The sequence below is a fragment of the Electrophorus electricus genome, chromosome 11 (genome assembly GCF_013358815.1).
Source record: "Electrophorus electricus isolate fEleEle1 chromosome 11, fEleEle1.pri, whole genome shotgun sequence".
NCBI classification, from domain to species: Eukaryota; Metazoa; Chordata; class Actinopteri; order Gymnotiformes; family Gymnotidae; genus Electrophorus; species Electrophorus electricus.
Window position 1 is genome coordinate 3,437,723 of NC_049545.1, and position 16,555 is coordinate 3,454,277.

A 16,555-nucleotide genomic window follows, 5' to 3' on the forward strand; every position below is an offset into this window, starting at 1 on the left:
ACTGAGGTAATTTAATATTATTAACCAATATGAGAAGTGTGAAAGTGTGTGTCAGATTATTTGTGCCTGTCCATAAAGATAAACAAATATTTTCCTAAAAGTATTGTTTTATAGGCTACAACATAAACAGCTTGTAACACTTGACATTTGTCAGCTGACTCTTCTGAAGCTCTGCACGTCATATATAAGGGAAGGGCTTTAATGTATAAACATTTTAGCTTTATTTTACTTAACAAATTAATAAATTTAGGACTAGTTTTACAAATAAATAAAAAAGGACCATATAACATTTATATTATTTACATTAATAAGTAACGTAGTTTCCACACTTTGTAAAAATCAGTAACGAAAGCAATGGGGTTGACCAATGGACTTTTGCAGTAGTTCAGGACCATTTAGTTCAAATTATGTGTTTAGCATCACAATAAGATATCCACAGCAGAGAAGAACATCAGCGAATGTGTTTCTTCAGCATGAAAGGGGAAACCCTAGGGTGTCACGATCATGTCACTACCGTGCCACTGTCAGAGGGGTCGCACTTGGATGACATTGACCTCTGGAGCGCCGCCACATTTAGAACTGACGTCCAGAGCGTCTGTGTCATTGCTGGTGATGATGAAGACGATGGAGGATGAGTTGAAGGTCACTCTCTTCTTGGGCCGGTCGTGGCGGCTCTGAGACATCACAATCGGGCGTATCGGCTGGTTGCTGCAGGTCAGAGGGCGGTCCTTGATGCTCTGCTGCAGGCGGCCCAGACGAGAGCACAACAGCTGTAGCATGCAATGTCGAAACTAAGCAATGCACACACACACGCAGACAGAAGAGGTGATTTAGCAAAGGGAACATTCTGAACATTTCTCTCCCTCTCACTGTTTAACAAGTGAGAGACAGGGAGCGAGTCCTGTGGCTGCACATAGCTATTCCTGAATTCCTAGAAGACTCACTATCTTGCGCTCCTTCTTGAAGCCAACCATTGACAGGTTTGTTTTATCAAGCATGGGCTTCTTAAGCTGCTTCCTTTCTCACTTCTGTTAGTGTTTGCAACTGGGGATATTGGAAATGGTAACTGCTAAAGGTCGCTCTGCACATCTTCACGGGTACCAATGAAGGAAAAAAGAAAGCGATGACACAAAATAACACTTTTCTCTTTATGACTCACTATACAAAATAACACTTTTCTCTTTATGACTCACTATACAAAATAACATTTTTCTCTTTATGACTCACTATACAAAATAACCTTTTCTCTTTATGACTCACTATACAAAATTACACTTTTCTCTTTGACTCACTATACAAAATAACCTTTTCTCTTTATGACTCACTATACAAAATTACACTTTTCTCTTTATGACTCACTATACAAAATAACACTTTTCTCTTTATGACTCACTATACAAAATAACCTTTTCTCTTTATGACTCACTATACAAAATAACACTTTCTCTTTATGACTCACTATACAAAATGACACTTTTCTCTTTATGACTCACTATACAAAATAACCTTTTCTCTTTATGACTCACTATACAAAATAACACTTTTCTCTTTATGACTCACTATACAAAATGACACTTTTCTCTTTATGACTCACTATACAAAATAACACTTTTCTCTTTATGACTCACTATACAAAATAACACTTTTCTCTTTATGACTCACTATACCAAATGACACTTTTCTCTTTATGACTCACTATACAAAATAACCTTTTCTCTTTATGACTCACTATACAAAATAACACTTTTCTCTTTATGACTCACTATACAAAATAACCTTTTCTCTTTATGACTCACTATACAAAATAACCTTTTCTCTTTATGACTCACTATACAAAATAACCCTTTTCTCTTTATGACTCACTATACAAAATAACACTTTTCTCTTTGACTCACTATACAAAATAACACTTTTCTCTTTGACTCACTATACAAAATGACACTTTTCTCTTTATGACTCACTATACAAAATAACCTTTTCTCTTTATGACTCACTATACAAAATAACACTTTTCTCTTTATGACTCACTATACAAAATGACACTTTTCTCTTTATGACTCACTATACAAAATAACCTTTTCTCTTTATGACTCACTATACAAAATAACACTTTTCTCTTTATGACTCACTATACAAAATGACACTTTTCTCTTTATGACTCACTATACAAAATAACACTTTTCTCTTTATGACTCACTATACAAAATAACCTTTTCTCTTTATGACTCACTATACAAAATAACACTTTTCTCTTTATGACTCACTATACAAAATGACACTTTTCTCTTTATGACTCACTATACAAAATGACACTTTTCTCTTTATGACTCACTATACAAAATAACCTTTTCTCTTTATGACTCACTATACAAAATGACACTTTTCTCTTTATGACTCACTATACAAAATGACACTTTTCTCTTTATGACTCACTATACAAAATAACACTTTTCTCTTTATGACTCACTATACAAAATAACACTTTTCTCTTTATGACTCACTATACAAAATGACACTTTTCTCTTTATGACTCACTATACAAAATGACACTTTTCTCTTTATGACTCACTATACAAAATAACACTTTTCTCTTTATGACTCACTATACAAAATAACCTTTTCTCTTTATGACTCACTATACAAAATAACCTTTTCTCTTTATGACTCACTATACAAAATGACACTTTTCTCTTTGACTCACTATACAAAATGACACTTTTCTCTTTATGACTCACTATACAAAATAACCTTTTCTCTTTATGACTCACTATACAAAATAACACTTTTCTCTTTATGACTCACTATACAAAATGACACTTTTCTCTTTATGACTCACTATACAAAACAACCTTTTCTCTTTATGACTCACTATACAAAATAACACTTTTCTCTTTATGACTCACTATACAAAATGACACTTTTCTCTTTATGACTCACTATACAAAATAACACTTTTCTCTTTATGACTCACTATACAAAATAACCTTTTCTCTTTATGACTCACTATACAAAATAACACTTTTCTCTTTATGACTCACTATACAAAATGACACTTTTCTCTTTATGACTCACTATACAAAATAACACTTTTCTCTTTATGACTCACTATACAAAATAACCTTTTCTCTTTATGACTCACTATACAAAATAACACTTTTCTCTTTATGACTCACTATACAAAATAACCTTTTCTCTTTATGACTCACTATACAAAATAACACTTTTCTCTTTATGACTCTCTATACAAAATAACACTTTTCTCTTTATGACTCACTATACAAAATAACACTTTTCTCTTTATGACTCACTATACAAAATAACCTTTTCTCTTTATGACTCACTATACAAAATAACACTTTTCTCTTTATGACTCACTATACAAAATAACACTTTTCTCTTTATGACTCACTATACAAAATAACCTTTTCTCTTTATGACTCACTATACAAAATAACACTTTTCTCTTTATGACTCACTATACAAAATAACTTTTCTCTTTATGACTCACTATACAAAATAACACTTTTCTCTTTATGACTCACTATACAAAATAACCTTTCTCTTTATGACTCACTATACAAAATAACACTTTTCGATATGGTGTTGGAAGGCTCCCTAGTAAGTTTCATGGGTACCTGACACCTTGAAAAACCGACCTTTTCATTTTTGTTTGATGTTTCTTTGGACCTGCCAGGAGTGGATTTGGTGTGGGCACTGCAGTCTTCACGTTCTGATTTGTAGTATTTGCAGTACAATAATATGTGTTCACAGTCCACATTATTTGAAACAGCTTGTGGGTCCACGGTATGATACTAGAGCACATTTGATGCCCTGCACAGTCTGCGTTACTCATACTCCAACTCTTCATCATGTCTCAGCTTCTCACCACAAGGCTTCTTCTGTCTGGATATATTTGGGTGGTGGCGCGCACTCTGCCCAGCAGTGAGTCTTGTCAACGGTGTATAATGTAATCTGTCTAAAGTGATAGAAAAACTCCAGCAACTATGCTGCTAAACACCCACTACCATGCAACTCCCATACCACTCCTATGCCGCTACCATGCCACTAATATTCCAGGGGTCAGTTCATATAGGTACTGAGGACGACCACAAACTGACCAGCGATGAGTGGGGTAGGAGTTGGCTAATTAATTGTGCATGCCAACAGATTGTAATTGTACAGTCATAAATGAGTGAGTATACCTAATACCTGGCTCGGCAATGTAGACGCGAGGTAGGTAGTTCTAATAAAGTGAGTGGAAAGTGTTTAAACTCTGCACTGTTAAACCCTCCTACCATGTCATGGGTTTCTGGAAGGTGCCACTTACCTTCCTGCTCATGAGGGCATATATAACAGGGTTGTAAACCGTGCTGGACTTGGCGAAGAAGGAAGGGATAATGGCCGCGGTGGGGGACACCGCGTTGCGCTTGCCGAAAGCCTCCAGCATGGAGACCACGGCGTAGGGAGTCCAGCACAGCAGGTAGCAGGAGATCATCAGCAACAACATGGCTGCCACCTTCTTCTCGTAGCGCAGGACCTTAACGATGTGCACCGTCTGAAGGTCTTCAATGGAGCGCAGCTTTAGCGGTAACGAGACACGAGTAAAGGGAACGTTTTAATAGTACTGTACACTTCCAAATTTCCACATTACATGAAGCGTCATTATCTTCTACATCTAATTAACACTGCTGTAGGTTTTCTAAATCTATATTTGAGCTGTTTTTGAATTTATTTCTAAATTCTATATTCACCCTGGAGAATAAACTAATGGGAAAGTCCACACTGATAAGTGGCACAGATCAAGTCTGAAACCAGGCCAAACCAGATCTGCGAATGCCACCTGAAGCCTCGTTTACGTACGAGTCCACTCCATCTGCTGTACCGTGCTGTGTGATTGTGCCCCTATGAAGTTCTCCCCTGAGAGACCCTTTTTTCAATAAAGTTTCTGTACGTGTTTCATAAATTACCGCCAGCATCACATCAGCACTAAAGACACGGGCTCAAGGGCGCGTGGAAAACTAGATGCTTCAGGCTAAGCGCAGCTGAGACTTCCATACCATGTGATGGGGACATTTGTGGGCAAAGAACTAGGTCACCAGCAGGGGGCACTATTGTGGTACTATTGTGAAGAATAGGTCACAGCTTTATAGTGCTCTTGCACCCATAAGCACTGGCCATAGCGCACTGGCTGACTCATTCACTGACTCATTAATACAGAGGACTGTCAGACTACAAAAATGGTTATTCAGTGAAGAGTTCAAGGGTTGCATACGCATAGTTTGGTTTTCCACTCAGGAGAAAGTTCTTCTGGTGATATATCCTTGCCATCCCTCCCTCCCAGAACCAAGAGCCATCTGGTCCTGATGCATATACGATGTACTCCATTACTATCTAGACCTTCTAAAAGTGCACCCGAAGCAGACCGTTGGCACACTTTTTTCAAAATGCTACTCTGACACTCGGAAATGGAACCATAAATCAGGGCAAGTGACGTAGTGACTAGAGCGGTGCATTAGCGGGGCCCAGCTGGGTTCCAGGAGTCTTCTGAGCACAAGCATGTAGTTGCATGCTTAGTTAAAGTCAGTTCATGTTTGTGGGTGAGTATGTGTGGGTGGGTGTGTTTTGGCAGGCGGTCTCCACTGACTTTGCATAAGGTGATACTGGGTTCAGACTGAGCAGAAGTAATGACTTGCTTCCTGTGGGTCATGAATAATTTACAAACAGCTGGCCAAAACAGAGTGTGCTTCAGCCATCCAGTGTGTACTTGATTATGCTTATCTGAGCTATTCTGAGCACTCATAAATGAAAACTGATAGAACTGATAAAAGCAGTACCAGACAAATGCATGGGCCTACATTAACAAGAAGGACAGATTAGTCGTGTACATCATCATTGCTTACACCAGGCACTTCCAGGCAATATGCTTCCAGCTACAGGGCAATATTCCAGCAATGATCCTCATACAGAAGCAAACTGAATTAGAACGGCAAGACGATGTGACTAAATGTGACATCATAAGGGAAAATGACAGAGCACTGGGAGAGGCACGTGAAGGGAAAGAACTATGGGTTAAGAGGAATGAAGGAGGCTGGTAGCGTAACTGGTACCCAAGAAAGAATACTTGCAAGATGAAAGAGAATATTATTATAACTTTTTTGGGGACTAAATGTGTGGAGGATGGGTTGTAGATGCAGGCAATAAATCTTTATATTTATAAACTTATGATAAACTATAATAAACTTTGACATCTTTTATCTCACCATGTGTACTGCATATAAAATATTCCCATAGCAGTAAGCCATGATCCCTATGGGAATGAAGAAGCAGCCAAGGAGGAAGAAGAGGATGAAGGAAGCATCGTTGGGATCTTTGGATGCCCAGTCCAGGGAACAACCCAGCTGGTGGACCTCCAGGGTGTACCTATTCCAGCCCAGCAGAGGAGCACCGGTCCAGGCCAGTGAGTAGAGCCAAATGTGGGTGATGGCGCGCCAGGCCCAGGGAAAGTCCACAACCTTGGCATGTACCACTCGGATGTAGCGCTCATACGCCAGTGCAGATAGCGTCATGAGGGACACGACACCTAGCCATGACAGAGAAGACAGGGCAGATGTCAGCGAGAAAACTGCTGCATGTATAAAACAGAAAACAAAAATGTAATTCTCCCATGCTGGGAGATGAGTGAAATATCTCCAGACTAGAATGACTAGAAGTTTCAATTTGGATCGAGTGATGCCATATTTACTAGCCCCACAGCTTGGAGAGACAATAAGCACCTGCCATCCTTTAACATCACGGACACCCATATTTAGAGCAGATAACAGTCTCTCTGCCTACAGCTATTTCCACCATGGTTTTCCGGGCTGTCTCCTATGCAGCTGCACTGGGAAGCAGAGCCAACAGTTGTTGGTATGGCCAGATGTTTGGCTGGAGGAGGAATGCGAAAGCTTCTCCTGACTGCCTCCCGAGGCATCCCGGGCCCCTCAGCCCTTGAACTGTTACTGCTTGGGTGTCATTACGGCTACCCTAGGTCAAGGTTTGTTCCGCACGAGTGACTCTTGTGACCTTTTTGGGTAGACGGGTGTGGAGCTAATGTTTGGTGGATGTGAGGGAAAGCATTGTCATCCATGGTGCTGGACGCTGCTATGGGTTTTATTCTGCTTCTAAACCAGCATCCAAAGTGCATGATCGCATTTAATGACAATAATGCATCTCCATATGTTGATGGGTATTAGTATAATAGTATAATACTATATATAATAGTATAATATTATATATGTATAATAGTATAATACTATTATGTTCTACCTACTGTAATAGTATAATTGTTTTATCATAGTGGTGTTACTGTTTTAGCACTCTTCAACATCTAATACATTTATGTTTGTTTAAAGTTTCATTTGAGCAGCTAAGAGTTTTTCATCATTCCTACGCAGCACAGATTGTTCATAAAGTCCGCCTACTTTTTCTGACAACAGGATAGCTTTGAATGTTCTTTACAATTTAGTAACATCTCCTGATATATGTTTATTGTGTTGGATAATGCTGTGTTTCTGTACTGAAAGTCATTATTGTTATTATAGTAGCACCTGCGTAGGTTTATTTCAATCACTATCTAATTTTGATTTTGTTTTGTTTTGCTGCATATACTCCTCGAACACACACCTCTCCATAAACACATACCGTAAACTTCGCTGACAGTTCCTGGTTAGCAGTTATCTGTCATCAGTTGTATGACAGTATCACAAAAGATTAATAAAAATTGGATGTTTACTATGTAACTAAGTCTCACAGGGAGATTTATCATTCCAGAAAAGCAGAGCGATATGCCACCACTGGCGTTTGATGTAATGGCGCGGGGGACTGAAACGTTTCATTAAGTGACACTTTAACACAAATCAAAATATCTTTCAGTTCTTCTGAATAATTTGGATCTGTTAAACTGTTAATTTGGACCAGAAATACCGATCGTGAGCTATCATCTTTGCAAAGCGCCAGTTCTTCGCTAATTCATTTGGAAGTTGCGGATCGCTTGACGCGCGCGTTAGGTTCGGTGCACACCGGCTGAGCGTGACCACTAATGGAATCAGGAAACAGTATCGCGCACTTCCACGAACGCTTGTGAACCTGACAGATGAAGAGTGTTTGAATTTCGACTAAGTTACATGGCGCAGCTAAACGGAGACAAGTTGCACTCCTGCGGAGGAGCCACTTAAGTAACGTGGCGTATAAACATACACGACCATACCACGGCACGTTTGTGAAAACATAAAAGCAAACGATCTCTCGGCAGTGGTGTTCTAACTTCACAAAGCGCCTCACATCCACGATGCCATATACCGCACAAATTGCCTAGCAGTAAAACGGAGGACTGACCAAGTAAACTGTTGCTGAATCCGTCCCAGACACACGCTGCGCTGTTCCACAGCCACTCCTGCTTAACGCACGAGACGAAGGTGAAGTTGATTCCGACGACGGACACCAGCAGGTCGCTCGCGCTTATGTTCGCGAGCAACAAATTAGTCGGCGTGCGCAGTCTCTTGAACCTATAATAAAGTATAATGACGACAGCATTGTTGCAAAAGCCCAATACCCCTATGGTTCCGATCGTGAAGGCGAGAAGTTTGTACGTCCCAGACGCGAAGATGTAACGCTCCGCGCTCGTCTGCGTCCGACTTTCATTAAAATAATTCATCGCGTGAGCAACTTAACTTCCACCATCCTGATGTGCCTGTGCGCGAGGACTGTGGAGTCACTCATGGTCTTTAACGCGCGCGCCTTCCCCGCGAGTCTTGCTGTGCACACACGCGCACACGGCGGGTGGGGGGTTCAATTTCAGGGTGTATTTGAAATTATTTATTCAGTCGTCATTCATCGCGTGGAGAGATCGGCTACTCATCACCGCTGTCCGCGCGGTGAGTCAAAGTTGGCCGCTGACAAAACGCACGTGCCGCCTGCAGGCTTACTTTCCTCGTCCGGCGTGCAAGCAGAGACAGTGGTGATAACGCACGCTCCCCACGGATGCACGTGTTCAGCTCTCCAGGCACTGACTCCTCGGTGAGCTGCATGCACTCGCCAATATAAAGCAACTTATCACGGATATGCATGATGCTTGTTTTGTGATGTATTTTCAGTTACAGACTATATATTTTAATTGCCGAAGATAAACACTGCGGTCTTTAAAGACACAAACATGACTTTAGCACAACAAAATAAAATCTGAACCTATAGACTCTAGTCTGTAGAAATCTATTTATATTTGCGTTGCGATCTAAAGTGAAAAACAAATTTTAATATTTGTATATATTTATATCTTGAATATTATGTAAATGTGACAGAGCCTATACTTTACGTTTGATGTAAAAAATAAAATAAAAGCTCCGCATTTGCTGCAGTTGTTGACTGCTACTGTGTCCACTACTAGTGGAAACAAAACGAACCACTAACGCTAGACTGTTGTTGTTGACAATATGCCATTACTACTCCGCTTCATTGTTGTTATTCCTGGCTTCTCACCCCCCATTGTGTTTCTGCGCTTTGACCTAATTTGTCTGCTTCCTCCTTCACGATCATGTAATTGGCTTTTCCTGCTGCTTGCTGATGATTTTCATGATTGTAATGCTTGTAATGACGTCTCATGGAAACGGCACAATAAAAAGCTGGTATTAAAAAGAAAACAATTTAAAATGTTAACTTTAATGAAATTTCCTAAAAAATGAAACATTAATAATATATACACACACATATTATATGTATATATATTTAAGTATTAAAATATAAAGTTCTGAAATCTACAGTCTAAAACATTAAAGTCTAAAGAAAATGTATGTTTTGAAATCTATCTTGAAATTGTAAAAACTGCAAACTGGCTCATTCATGGGAGCAGTCAATCTGTGTATTAATTTATTTTCAGCAGGATAATGTTCAGTGCAACCAGACCAACACCAATATTGCTCCCGAGAACATTTCAGTTTTAATGCATCAGCTTGCCCAGTCGCCAGATCTCAATCCAGCTCAGCGTCTGTGGAATGATGCAGCCATGGCACCCGGCCTCGAGGCCAGACCCGTCACCTGTGAGAGCTCGAGGTCCCATAAGTTGTGCAGCAGCTCACTTGCTTCTGGTACATGTGATGCTGCCACTGTACTGGAGTATAACAGTGGAAGTGTGTTCAGTGGTTACCTATTTACCACATACCACTGCTGGAATCTGTAGCTCGTTATCACAATTAAGAAATCAGAGCTGGTCGAGTACCGTTTCAATATACAGCATATGCTCGTGCTTGTATCCTGAATGATAAAACACACAAGCATGGAAAATCGCCAGATATTATAGGTGATACCCGCCCTTTGCCTTACATATTTTTATGTCTTTTTTTCTTTGATTGTCTTGTGGAGGGTACCTATGTTCTCATGAGGACATTTTGGAGTTAGACCTGGTTGAGCCTTGGGTCTTTCTCCCAAACAGCCTTCACTGCTGAGACCCGCAGCTCAGCACCACAGACAGCAACCATAGCGACCACAAACCTGCATGGCACTAAGGTGGGCTGGTTTCAAACCGCACACAATTTCTTGGTGATAATGACTAAAGCTCTTTATGGCTTACCACTTACCTTGGGTGGGGGGCACTTGATCAGGACTCCAGGAGGGCCGATAAAACACTGCGGTAGTGAACCTTGTCTGTCTTTTGGATTCCCAGGCGAAACAGATATCGCTTGTCTGGTTGTGACGTTGTAATCGGCCCAGAGCCCAGAGCACTTTCACACGGTATTTTTTCTCTAGCACTTCGCATAAATAATTCACCCCTCTGGAGTTTACATTTTGTCATCTTTGTTTCATCGTATATGTGTCCGCGCGCTGCTGTAATGACCTCGTTGCAGTATTGCCTGCATACAATAATGTTGCCAGTGTGTCAGTGTGCATTAAAGTCTCTGTAGGGGGATGGATCTTATTTGCAGGCTTTCTACCAGACTTTAATTAGAATCTCATAAAAATGTCGTCCTCGGTTCTTTGCCTTGAGCAAAAGTCCATGTTATTGTGCTGCTGCGCAAATGCAGAGACTGACAAAATTTCCCTTACCTTCTTATACCTATCAAATAAAGGCAATTTTTAAATGACAGTAGTGAATATATTTTCTGAAAATGTATTTAAACATATGTTTACTGATATAATGTCATGTATAACTTATGCATTTAGCTTTATTTTTAACTCAACAGTAAACATATGTAATATAATGGTTCTTCTACAATTTCCAACATTTGTCGAGAAGTCTATCGCTCAAACAGGTCATTCATGAAAGAGTCCTTGGGCACAGTTGTGAACAGTGGTGCAAAAATGTGTTGAGAAAACCTTACATTCTACTGTAAATGGTATAATACAGGGGCCACTGGAAACCTGAGTTAAGAGTCAAACCAACGTATATAACATTGTACAAAGTCTGCTGCCTGTATGTTCGAAGCTGCATCAAATATGTCAGACTCTTAGTTCTCCTACAGAGACTACGGAATGTTGATTCAATTCCTGTAAATTGATTTTGTGGAATGACAGCTACACCGCTGAACGTAACGAGAGCAGATGTATATGGTGGAGTCCCTTGAGGCTTGAGCTCATCCATGTGCTATTACATGTCTTTGGCTCAGCTTCCTCCCTATGTAGCAGAGGTGAGCCTAAGCTCCTGGAACAGGGTGAGTATTAGGCAAGGCAAGTTTATTTGTTTGGCACATTTCATACACAGCGGCAATTCAAAGTGCTTCACATTAGAAATCGAAGAATATAAAGCTTATTCCAGCTTATTCCATCTTACTGTGTGTCCTGTGTCTCACTGTTCTTCTCTGATGCACCTCCTCCACTGCTCATGAACTTCCTTCTAGAACAGAAACAAGATACTTTATGTTGAGGACCCTGACAATGCTAAAGCTCATGGAATATTCTTCCTGTCCAGAACCTGAAGCACTTCTTATGTTCCCCAGCGGAGTGTTTCAGAAAGAGTGTTTTTCCTTCTTAATACATGAAACAGAGGGCAGGGGTCTGCTAAACAATGAAGTCAGATCTGGCTCTCTTACCATCAGAACTGGACAGACAGGTTTAGGGGGACGAACACACTTTGTTATTTCAATGAATGTTTCTGTTTTGGTGCAAAACATTTTGCTGCTTTTAAGCCGACAGACCAATTTTCTTTAAATGCCTCCAGTTTCCATTGATTTTTGGTAGACAGATTCCTTCACTGTCATTGCACAGAGTGCAATGAAATTGATTTGTCACTGCTCACAAATCATGCTAATCAATTTCCCAACACCAGCTGTTTCATTTCCCTGAGGTGTTTTGTGGCATGCTGAACCTACGAAAAAACAAAAAAAACAAACCAAGACATCATGTCTAAACAAGGTATTTTATTGTCTCTGCTTTCTAATCCACTTGTTAAAACAATGTGGGAGTTTGAATACACAATCCCCCTTAATGCTCTGGAGAAAATGATGTAATAGGAATACAGATTCGCAAGACAGAATGAATAGGTCACAATTTGAATAAGTGCATAATGTTGTAATTTCCTAATATAAATAAAACAATCAATCAAACTGATTGTGTCTGTCTAAATGATCCATCTGAGAATGTTTATGGGCTTTCATGATTTCCAACACCACATATGGACAATGCTGCCTCTGCCTGCTTTTATCTTCACTGAGTAAAAGACTTATTTTAGGACACAGATCTCTGCTCTCTGTCAATTTTAAGCAATCAGATATACTCTTTAAATAGCACTTATAGTTTCAGAATTGTAATTAATTAAACATGCTTGATGCTAATTAAACGGCTAATTTTACCGTTGACTGAGTATTGCACAAGACTCTTAAAACTGTCACTCTTCTGGTAAGTGGCCTGTAACTGCAAGGATCTCAGTCCCATAGACTCCACTCAGGCAGTGCCTGGAAACACAGCTCAGTTAAGTAACCTACTTTAGCTTGATTATTGTGTTTGAATCAGTCTAATGAATGTTGGAAAGTTCAGTGTGCTTCTCTGCTTCAGAAAATTATTCAACATTATCTGCAGCTTTGAGTGACTGGATGGATCTGCAATAGTTTTCAGCACTCAGCTAAATTAATTATCTCCTATTACTGTCACACTAATTCAGAATCCTCAGTTTCTATACTTTCCTGTAGTCTCATTATTTGCAACAACATAGATTGAAACTGCCAAGCAACTAAGGCTCATATTACCTTAAGAATAAAAGATCTAACCCTCATGAAAGCTAACCTTTTATTCTTTTATCAAATAAGTACAAACATATCAAGTGGTTGTAATGATTAAACAATCATTTGCAGCATGTCATTTAATTTAATGGTCAAGTTGTCAGGTATCAAAAATAACACTACCTAATAAAGCAATAATGAAAGTCTATATTTGGTCAATAAGAGCACTAAAGAAGAATGTCCGAGGTGGTCTTTAAAATAATCCGACTATCCGGAAGTGAGAAACGGTCCAAATTTCATCGAAGCGTCTGAGAAATGCATGTTTGGATGGCACAATGGCAAAGGCCACAAGCGCCTTAACACATTGCTATGAACGTCACTACATCCAGTGTGCACATCACTAGTGTTTGATTGCAAAATTCTGTACTGAATCAGGCAATACATTTTGGTTCCCTCTATGAATGAATCAAAGGCTGAAATGAGAAAATTGAATTCTCGATAATGGATTTATAGGTGCTTTGAGGAAGACAAAGCAACACACTGCTGTTTTACATTTGTGTGGAACCCTTTAACCTAAAGCTAAGAAGTGAAAATATTTTCCCAAATGCACTGAATTTGAGGTACATTTTCTCTCTCTCTCTCTCTCTCTCTCTCTCTCTCTCTCTCTCTCTCTCTCTCTCTCTCTCTCTCTCTCTGTCTCTCTCTCTCTCTCTCTCTCTGTGTGTGTGTGTGTGTGTACCAGTGAGATAACATGAAATGGCTTTATCATTTCAAATCCTAAACGGCCTTGTGAGACTCGGCTATCTATTTCTGTTGGCGCGTTTTCTAGTGGTGTCCACCGACCAGGTTTCTGCTGTTTTCCTCAGGAGAGTAGTGTTTAGTGTCCTGCTACTTCCGGATTACAGAAGGACGTAATGCATTAGAGGCTATCTGGAGGAATTGAGGCAGGTTCTCGAATCCCATGCGGTCTGAGTCAGTAGTCTGCAATGTTTTGCGTGCACTTTATTACCTTTCTGAGTTCTGCCCCACAACTGCCACTCACCCTCTCACACACCCCATACCGTACACCGAGAACCTTCTTTCAGACGTGCCTCGTCCTATCCACGCACAGCCCTCTGCACCTTTAAATCATATTGCGGCTCACCCTGAAGAGTCTCCGTGTGCCTGCTGGCCCTCTGTGACAGAATTAGAGTGTCCTTCAAGGGATGGCAGGGCACTGCTCTGGCTCCTCTGCTGACCCACAATGCATTGCTGAAGCCTTTGTCACCGGTACAGCCGCTCCGTGCTGGCTGACTGATGACTGCATCTGCATTACAGGTGTTACCTCACTGTCTGTGCTCTTCTAGGACTCGGCGTTCTCTGTCTGCCTCACACTCCTCGCACTCCTTATTCACATTAGGTCCTCGTCACCTTGGAACTCGTTTGCCTTCCTTTGGAAGACGGCGTGCTGATGTTATCAAGCTCGACATGCGCTCACACACTCACACATGCCTATTTGTACTGTGAACCAAAGGTACTGTCACTGTTGTTTAATTAAGAGAGTTGTGGCTCATGGTCTCACAAACATTATTGTCTCCTACATTTTAAGCAGAGTATTTGCATGTTGCCATCTCCTAATGGTTAGCCAGAGGAGCCCATGAAGGATAAATTGAATCTTGACTTACTTAATGGCTCCTGAAAAAAGTGTTTACTCGGGAACATGTGAGCTGTCCAAATGCGGAGAGGCTCTGGAGTGCAGACTTAGAGTTCATATTTTCTCTAGCTCTCTTCAGACTTCTTCTTTGTCAGATATTTCTAAGCTGTCTTCACCTGATGACTTGGATGTACTCTACAACAGCGCTGTTTCTGGAACAGTCAGTACTTTCGCTCCTCTCAGGAATAGACCAGTCCCTGCTACTCACTCTTCTCCATGGTTCACCCCAGAGCTCAGAGCTATGAAGACCAAAGTCAGGCATCTCCAGGGCCTGCACAAGGAAGCTGGTCTCACTGTTCATCTTTTACTTTTCACATGGCAAGTCTCCAAATACAAGGATGTTCTAAACACTGCCAGCTCTTTTTACTATTCTAACCATGAAAGGGGTGGCCGGCATAAGCCCAAATCTCTCTTTAATAAATGTTCTTCTTCAGTCTGTGTCCTCATCCGCTCCCAACTCCCCCTGCTCAGTGTCTGGCTTTTTTGGATTTTTTCCAGGATAAAGTAAACAGAATTTCCAGGCAATTCCCGATGGTAACTTGTTCTTCTCTTTTACAGACTACAGGTCCTCAAAATCCTGTCTGTGTTTATCGATTTGTTTGTTGCTTCTTCTGCTATCTCTAACGTCATTACTAAATTGCCTCCCTCGTCGTGGCAGATTGACCCAGCTCCAACTGCTATTCTTAAATCCATTTTCTCCTACCTGATGGATCTGTTTTTCATTAGGTGCTGTCCCTCCCTTTCTCTAAATAACTGCGGTTACGCCCATATTAAAGTAACCTAGGTTAGATTTGTTCTCACTGGTCAACTACAGACTCACTTCCAATCTTCCTTATGTTGCCAGCATTGTGGAAAGGGTTTGAGCCTCACAGCTTCAAGATTTTCTAGAAAGAAATAATTTGTATGAGCCCTTTCAGTCTGGTTTTTGCACTCTGCACAGTACTGAGACTGTCCTCTTAACACTTGCTACTGCTGCTTTCAACTGACACTCATTTCTAGACAGTTATCTATTGGTATTACTGACTTAGCTCTTAAATGGTTGTGGTCATATCTTACTAACAGATTATTATTATTATTATTATTATTATTATTAGAATTCTTCTTCTTTTTCTTATTAAAGTTGGGTTCAGTACACTCATGCTGCAATCATGATGACGGAAAGCTCAAATCTGGATGGCACAGAGCTGGTGTGGCAGTCTAATTAAAGCTAACACTACCATAAGAAGCCAAGGAAGCTCGGAAAAAGTTTGTTAAATGTCAGAGGACCAATGGGAGAAAAGTCCTGTTGACTATGGGTCACACATGGGTGACTTCTTACAGGTTCGATATCTAGCAGCAAAGCTGTCAGAGAATACTTTTCTATCTAGTGAATACCAACATTATAATGAAGGTACCTGCACATATGTGTCCCCTGTTTAGTCTTTAGAAGTCCATTAGCACTGCATTACCTTCCATGTCATTGCTCTTTGAGACGGTCTTATCAAAAGCTATTTTTAACACTTACTGTATGTGTTTAGAAGTAGTGTTTGCATTTCAGAGTATTTTCAGAGTATTTGTCCTGTCATACCTTAACCCTACTGCACAATTTTATTGGGGCCTGAGGTGACAGTTCTAGAAACCGTCAGCATTCCATCAGTGCTCATTGTGTGACTAGTGCTGAAATATTTACAGGTGGCATAAT

General features: G+C 40.3%; 1 protein-coding gene across 1 annotated transcript; it reads right to left on the reverse strand.

Annotated features, from left to right (window-relative positions):
- Window positions 1-282: 282 nt before the first annotated feature.
- Window positions 283-8,774, reverse strand: opn3 (opsin 3). Its single transcript, XM_027014150.2, has 4 exons — window positions 8,374-8,774; window positions 6,261-6,580; window positions 4,328-4,579; window positions 283-791 (listed from the first exon to the last, which is right to left on the reverse strand). The coding sequence occupies exons 1-4, from the start codon at window positions 8,690-8,692 to the stop codon at window positions 525-527; spliced, it is 1,158 nt and encodes a 385-aa protein (XP_026869951.2). The 5' UTR covers window positions 8,693-8,774; the 3' UTR covers window positions 283-524.
- Window positions 8,775-16,555: the final 7,781 nt, after the last annotated feature.

Bases quoted from the DNA above. Each gene is read 5' to 3' on its own strand.
- opn3 (XM_027014150.2), bottom strand. From the start codon at position 8,692: ATGAATTATTTTAATGAAAGTCGGACGCAGACGAGCGCGGAGCGTTAC. The intron at 6,581-8,373 runs GTCAGTCCTCCG...TGTCATGGCTAG, and splicing joins ATTCAGCAACAGTTTACTTG to GTGTCGTGTCCCTCATGACG. The intron at 792-4,327 runs GTAAGTGGCACC...TGCATTGCTTAG, and splicing joins ATGCCCTCATGAGCAGGAAG to TTTCGACATTGCATGCTACA.